The sequence below is a fragment of the Nicotiana tabacum genome, chromosome 1 (assembly GCF_000715075.1).
Source record: "Nicotiana tabacum cultivar K326 chromosome 1, ASM71507v2, whole genome shotgun sequence".
Taxonomy (NCBI): Eukaryota; Viridiplantae; Streptophyta; class Magnoliopsida; order Solanales; family Solanaceae; genus Nicotiana; species Nicotiana tabacum.
This window is the reverse complement of record NC_134080.1, coordinates 21,779,705-21,787,453: the sequence shown is the minus strand read 5'-3', so window position 1 is coordinate 21,787,453 and position 7,749 is coordinate 21,779,705. Positions and strand designations below refer to the sequence as shown.

At 35.2% G+C, this 7,749-nt stretch overlaps 1 protein-coding gene across 4 annotated transcripts; it reads left to right on the top strand.

Annotated features, from left to right (window-relative positions):
• Nucleotides 1-223: 223 nt before the first annotated feature.
• Nucleotides 224-6,554, top strand: LOC107820532 (phosphatidylinositol/phosphatidylcholine transfer protein SFH11-like). Of its 4 annotated transcripts, none has more exons than XM_075245801.1 (12): nucleotides 224-311; nucleotides 2,424-2,806; nucleotides 2,924-3,023; nucleotides 3,305-3,571; nucleotides 4,693-4,770; nucleotides 5,133-5,234; nucleotides 5,348-5,397; nucleotides 5,510-5,618; nucleotides 5,693-5,773; nucleotides 5,873-6,007; nucleotides 6,219-6,260; nucleotides 6,340-6,554. In XM_075245801.1, exons 2-12 carry the CDS (start codon nucleotides 2,439-2,441, stop codon nucleotides 6,409-6,411), a joined length of 1,404 nt encoding a protein of 467 aa, XP_075101902.1. In that variant the 5' UTR covers nucleotides 224-311; nucleotides 2,424-2,438; the 3' UTR covers nucleotides 6,412-6,554. The 4 variants fall into 4 exon arrangements, with proteins under 4 accessions (XP_075101902.1, XP_075101919.1, XP_075101868.1 ...); XM_075245818.1 differs by having other exon boundaries at nucleotides 6,219-6,264; nucleotides 6,347-6,554; XM_075245767.1 differs by lacking the exon at nucleotides 224-311 and adding an exon at nucleotides 539-677.
• Nucleotides 6,555-7,749: the final 1,195 nt, after the last annotated feature.

Below are 7,749 nucleotides of genomic sequence, written 5' to 3'. Positions count from 1 at the left end.
ATGTTATTATTTCCATGATTTTTTGTTGATGATACTGATATATTGTCTCATTTCGTCTTTTCGTCTTTGGAAACAACCTCTTTACTTCATCGGGTAGAGGTAAAGTCTGCGTATACACTACCCTCCCAGATCCCACTTGTGAGATTATACTGGGTCATCATTGTTGTTGTAGCAGTAGTTTTGTGGTTTAAAAAAGGAACACTCTGTTAAACTTTTTTGCAAGTTGCATGTAGCTAAAGAAAAACAAACAGTTACCTACTTTCCTTAGTGTAACACGTTTCAGAATATGCATTTCTCCAGATTGAGAAAAGGTATTTTCTGCTTTTTGTTAACGTCAATGGTTAATTCATTGTTTATTATCATTACTAACCCAAATTCTACCTTTTTTGTTGTACTAATACTAAATATTATACCTTGTTTGTTGTAATTATACTAAATGTTACTAAAAATAGTAAAGCTATAGTTAGCTGTCATGGGATTTCCCGGGGTTTCTTGAAAATCAAACATTCGAAAATAATTTCATTCCAATATTCACTAAAAGAATGGCATATTTGTTGTTCACAATTTCACCCCTTCAATAGCTCAAATGCACCCAATTTATCTCTTTCTCTTCATTCCTCAATCCCTTCATTCTCTTCCCTTCTTTGGGATTCTTCATTCTTTTCCACATTTTAGAGGCAAGTTCTCTCTTTTGATTTCTATTCTCATTTCTATATTCTTGAAATTTGATTTTACTTTCTTTGTTTTGCCCCTATAGTGTTGTGTTTAGTTCAGTTCCCAGAGAGAAGAAAAATAATCTGTTTTGTAATTGATATTAATTACTTTGCATTTTCGCTTTGGTTTTGTAATTACTTAATGTTAGTCTTGTATTTTCGCTTTGGTTTCTGATTGGTTTGTGCTTGTTGTTGCTCCTTCCGTTTATCTTTCCTGAGCTGAGGGTCTACCGAAACTAATCTCTTTGCCTTCTTAAAAGTAGGGGTAAGGTCTGCGTACACACTACCCTCCCTAAACCCCACTTGTGGGATTATACTGAGTTTGTTGTTGTTGTAATTTACATGTTGTAAATTTTCTTATTAAGTTAGGTTTTGATATCAGTGTTCTGAGGGTTCTTTGATTTTGGCCCCTATTGATTTATTCCCTGGGCCTCTAAAGCCTAAGATATTATAGATGAGTACTGTGCGGAGATGCAATGTTAAGTTGGATGTGGGGTGATACAAGATTGGATAAGATTATAAATGATCACATCCGTCAGAAGGTGCAAGTAGCGCATATAGAGGATAAATTGAGAGAATATAGTTTGAGATGGTATGGTCAGGTGTTACTTAGGCCTTCAGATGCACCAGTTTTTAAATATGGAAGCATGACGAATGAAGGTGTTAGAGGAAGAGGTAGGCCGAAAATGGCGTTGAAATAAGTTATCTCAAAAGATGTAGAATGTCTCAGAATCCAGGCAAATCTAGCAAAATATAGGGAACAAAAACAGGAACTTGAAAATTAATATAGGTGATATCAACTAGAAGACTAGTGCTTATTAGAACACTCTTAGAGGTCGTTTGGTAGAGTGTGTTAGAGAAAATAATGCATGCATTAGCTTTGTGTATTAGTAATGCTTTGTTTGGTGCACTTTTTCAACCTATGTATAATTAATACAAGTATTAGTTATACACTCTATTTGGTATTATCCTATGTATAACTAATGCATAGAAAATCATGGCATTAGCTATACAAAGGCTATTAATGCATGCATTAGCATGGTTAAAGACAAAATTATCCTTAAAGTCCCTTAAGTTAAAGAATATGGAGGGCATTTTTGTAAATAATTAAATTTCTTAAAAGTTATGCAATGCATTTTAATTTTTAATACACCACACGAAACAATGCGTAAGAAATAATCTTTGTATAACTAATGCTTGCATTACTAACCCATGCATTACTAACTCCTGCATTACTAATGCACCTTATTTAGCATTATTCTTATACGCCCTACCAAACGACCCCTTAGCGTATTAGAGTGTTAGCTAATCTTTAAGTACGGAGAATTAAATATTATGGACTTAAACAGAGCATTCATGATATTGAGGATTATACAGCCGACCCCATCTAGCTTGGAACTGAGGTATAGTTGTTAGCTGAACATGTCCAGCAATGTTGCTTTTGTTGAATACACTTAAAATGAATTGTTTCTTTTGTCTGTCAATAAAGCTTGCTGCTGTCTCATCTTTTAACAGTCATTGCATTGTGTAGAAATTTAATTATATTGTTTCATCTCAGTTCTCTTTAAACTTTGTTGAATTCTGAACTTGACGGAAGCTTAGATATGAATCATTGCTTTAATTATAATACCATTACAGCGACTTATCCTTATAAGTCCTATAAATTTAGTAGAGCCTTGTTTAGTTGATTCTATTGTTGTTTGTTTACAGTATAAGTAGCCACACATGCAAACATCAAAAGATACCTTTAAGGAAATATTAATTTCCGCTGGTATTAGAGGGAGCAAACGATCTTCGAGTTCTAAGGAAAGCCAATCTATTAAACAGAAGGCCAAAATTCTCCATCCCCCTATTGAAACATTTTGGCAGTTACCTCCAACAAAAGAGCACAAGAAGTCTACCGGATCAAGAACCTTAAAAACCATAATGTCGTTGTCGTTAAAGAAGGGAGTTCAAAAGAGCAAAAGTCTACGAACAATTCTTGAAGGATCACATGAGCCTAAAGATGAACAAACTGTTGACTCGTTTCGTCAGTTGCTTTTTCTTGAGGGTCAGCTGCCAGGAAAACATAGTGAGTATCATACACTTTTAAGGTATGTCGTGCTGTTAATGTTTATTATGTTGTCAATCCAGTAAAATTTGTAAAGCGAATATTTTCAGTTAGAAAAGAGTACAGAAATTGAGTTTGCTGTTCTTATTGTGATACACAGATTTCTTAGAATGAGGGACTATGATCTTACAAAAGCGAAGAATATGTATTTGAACTATCTGAAGTGGCGAGAGGAGTTTCATGTCGATGCACTTTCTGAGGTGAGCTCCATTTATGCTAATAATTTGAAAGTCAGGGTAAGATTGCGCACAATAGCGGGAGCTTAGTGCACCAGGCTAGCCTTTAGTATTGTTAGTAGACTTATTTTGCGTTTTGCTGGTAAAGTTACTGAATACTCAGATTCCACTTGTTCAAACACTAATACTGAAGAATTTATGGTTTGGGGAATTTCCTACTTTTATTTAAACTTTATCGACAAGTTCCTTTATGTTCGATAGTCCTTTGATTCTTTGTGAATTTTTGGGGTCGAATCATCCTGCAGGAACTTAACTTTGAGGAATTTAATGAGGTTAAAAATTGTTATCCTCATGGATTTCATGGAGTCGATAGATATGGTCGACCAATTTACATTGAAAGAATTGGAATGGTAAATCTCAATAGGCTCCTTGAAGTAACTACTATTGAGAGATTTGTGAAATATCATGTGACTGAACAAGAGAAAACATTGAACTGGAGGTACCCTGCTTGTTCACTTGCTGCAAAGAAGCATATAGCTTCCACCGTCAGCATCTTGGATGTGAAGGATGTGGTAAAAATCTGCTTTGTCTACCGTTTTATCTTTCACTTATTTGATAAGAATAAATATTTGCGCCCTTTTAAAGTTGCTGCCGTATGATCAGGAGGTCATGGGTTCGAGCCGTGGAAACAGCAATAGACCCTTGTGGTCAGGCTGTTCCCGGACCCCGTGCATAGCGGGAGCTTAGTGCACATGGCTGCCCTTTATTTGCACCCTTTTGTGTGTGATTGAGTGCTAGTCCATGTTTGTACTATATTCTTCAGTTTGAGGCTTGCAGCTCAGCTAACTCGATTTATAGGTGTTGAGTAACAATACTATTTACTGAATCTCAAACAAAACCTTCACCCATTGGGATCATTGGATATGAATGTATCTTTCCTATCTCAGTACCAATGCATTTTACTTTGCCTTGAATTTTCTCTACCTTGCTGTCAAATGGTATTAACAATTCAGTAAGCCTCATATTATATCCTGTCCTTTTTCAGCTATATGAAGTAAGAAGCATAATATATTGACAACCAATTATCCATGTCATAATCTATTGAATGTTTCATTTGGATTGGTTTCGCAAGCTATCTTGATAAAACAATTTGATCTTTGTCCACGCGTTGAAACAAAGTAGGACTACGGTAAGATTACTTTTTTCATTTTCTTTTATTTTTGTGGTGGCGAATAAAGACGCCAAATTTGGGCACACGTAGCAGGTTTAGATCTCTCACCATGTCTTATAATTGGGACAAATCTCTGGCATGGCCTATCAAGTCTTCATTCATCAATATATATCCATGCGATAGTTCCTTAAAGTTGGATTTTTCATGTGAATTAGCAAAGGTTTTTACTTAATTTAACATTCATCCTTCTGTTATGAATTTTACATATTAAATGGTAGACTTGTCGGAGATCAGCTTGTGAAAATAATTGAATGTACTTTGTTGTTTCACTATGTCAGTTATAAGAGTTTCATTCAATGAACTTCAGAAAAGTTAGAACTTCTTTGATGACAACTTACCATGCACAAGTTCAAAAAATAAAACTTAGATTCTGCATATTAAAGTTAGAATTCTTCATTGCTGATAGCAAATGGATGTTTCGATTCTTTCCTCTGAACTTAAGGAACCTATCTTCTTTGACAGGGAATGTCGAATTTTTCAAAGCCTGCGAGGTATCTCTTTCTGGAAATTCAGAAGATTGACAGTCACTATTATCCAGAGGTATGCTAACATGGTGCAAGTCAAATATACATTCTTGACGACAAGTTAGACTGTAAAATTCCCTTATGTTTTACTTGAATCTCCATCGACAGAATAGTATCATCTTCTGATCATTTCAGTGTAATATCCTTCTCCTTCCCTTGAGTTATCTTAACTTGAAGTCAATTGTTGGTTAGTCTTAATACTGACCTTAATCTGTACTAAACACAGTTTCATATTCTATGGTTGATCAACTTTTAATGAACTTTCAATGCTTTCTTCCTTCATGTTTTTTCTTACTAAAGTGGAGTTTTTGTTAAGTAATAATCTTTTCCCTAATTGTTTATCTTTAATTCCATTTCTTCCATTTGCACTTTTTGCAGACATTACATCGGCTTTTTATCATTAATGCTGGATCTGGATTTAAGGTCCTGTGGAAAGCAATCAAGACATTTCTTGATCAACGCACCCTAGCAAAGATTCAAGTACTTTCCTTTCCTTTCCTCCCCCCGCCCCCCGCAAAACCCCCATGTTTATAGATTAATCTAGGCCAACCAGGGAAGGAAATAAGACTTTAAGACGTACACCACGATAACAGGTTCTTGGTAGCAACTACTCGAAGACCTTACTTGAAGTTATTGATCCGAGGTAAAAATTAAGCAGTTCAACATATTTCCAATTTATGTTTAGCACAAATGGATGCAATTACGCGTATCTAAGGTTGCTGTAGGAGTTCTGATTCATGAAATTGCTTCTGCAGTAACCTTCCAACTTTCTTTGGTGGCAACTGCACATGTTCCGATTATGGAGGTTGCCTCTTTAGCGACAAAGGACCATGGAATGACCCTGCCGTTACAACTATACTTCAGGTTTTAACCTGTTGCTATGATTCAAATTAAACAAAATACATAGTTTCCAGTCATAGAAGTCACATTTTTTGTAGGCAATGGTTGAAGCTGAAGAGGAGAATGGCAATGACGAAAAGAACGGTTCTGCTACAAAAGATGCCTTTGGTGGTGTTACTGTAAGCAAACTTGTAGTTTCCTGATAACAAGTGTGACAAAAATCACATAAAAATATCTAGGAGTCGAGGGTCTGATCTCGAGCTTTGTAATTGCAACAGGATAATGTACATATTAAGGATGTCTATGATGCGACTCCGTCAAGAAATGGTACATTTGAGATAGCAAGACTTACTAATCAGCCATTTCTACAGAAGATCCTAACACTTCAAAGTGTTGTAAATGACACAAAAACAGTAAGTTTTTTTTTCCATGGTTTTTTTCCTCTTCCTGTTCTTTCTCTTTGTGGAAACAACCTCTTGTAGAAATGCAGGGTAAGGCTGCGTACAATAGACCCTTGTGGTCCGGCCCTTCCCCGAACGCCGCGCATAGCGGGAGCTTAGGGTACCGGGTTGCTCTGGTTCTTTCTCTTTACAATAGTAAATCTTTACTAGGTTTATGGTACAGAAAATCCAGGCATTGGAAGCTGCTCTTAAGGACACGAAATCGGTTAGTATAAAAAGAATTGCAAAACTTGTAATTGTTGCTGGAAACAGGAATTGGATGATCATTGGTTTTTTTTTTCCAGGTTATAGAAGGACTTGGGCAACCAATTGAAGAGCTGAAAAATCAAATTATAGTATCAAATATAAGAGGCTGAGTTGCCAAATGAAGAGTTTCAATCTTTTTCCTTATTTTTGAAGTTTCTTAATGTTGTCAACTTAATTCAAATAAAAAGAGCATCCATGTTTAAATAAGGCAGCCTATTTTACAACAATATTCAAGTAATCAGTTATCTTTAAATTTTGGTATTGTGTTACATCATGCCTTTTTAATAAATCAAGTATATGCATATATGTTGATATTTGTTGTCACATATCAATTGAAGACATGATAGATAAAAAGTTATCTGGTATTTGTACCCGTAGAGCCGTAGAGGGCCTCCCTGCAAGATGACATAGTCGAAATGCGAAAAAAAATAGCTTGGACCAGTGGTGTAGGCAGAATTTTTACTAAAAGGGTTCAAAGAAAGAAAAAAGTTAAAAAACTAAAAGAGACGACCAGTGAGAATTGAACTGTCAACCTCACAATGGTTTTGATTCCCCTTGACAAACTATGCTTTTGTGTTGTGTTAACCAGTGGTGGAGCCACATGTACCAAAGGGGTGTCAACCGACACCTCTTCGCCTTTAAATTATATTATATAGCTCGGTAATTTTTTAAAAAAATATGTATATATACTATATAATGACACCCCTTGACTTCGTGGTGAGTTTATTTCTTTATATTTTGACTCCCTTAATGAAAATCCGGGCTCCGCCACTGGTGTTAACGGGATTCAAAATAAAATGTATAGAGGCATAAAACAGATTTTATTTTATAAGTACAGTATAATTTTCTTGTGAAGGGGGTTCAGGCGAACCACTTTCGCCCCTAAATCCGCCCCTGGCTTGGACATCACCGTTATGTAAAAAAGGAAGATTTTTGTTAAGCAGGTTGAATGTCTATGGGATTGTGACAAAGTATTACATACCGAGAGCTAAGGGGTTAATTTCACCGATTGTCACTCAACTATATTTCAATTCCACTAAAGTTACTCAACTATTTTTTGCCACTTAAAAGTAACTAAACTTTCACATTGTCACTTAAAAGTCATTTTGGCTCAAACTCCTACCATAAATATGACATGGCGTAAAATTTAATGAGAAAAATTTAAAAATAAATGTCACATAAGCTTAAATGGATCATATCCACTTTAGATCCATTTCTTCCTTAATGTGATTTGCCCCATAACCCAAATGCTTTCAATTAAAAAAATATTAAATTTCACATTAATTTAAAATGATTATCCTATACTACAAAATTCTTGCCTTTTCTGTTACATAATGCCATTTATAATTATTCTATGCTAAAAAAAATCTTATCTTGTTTGTATGCAACATCCGAGTCCGGAAGTTAAAAATATTGTTGTATCCAACTCACATAACATATTTATAATT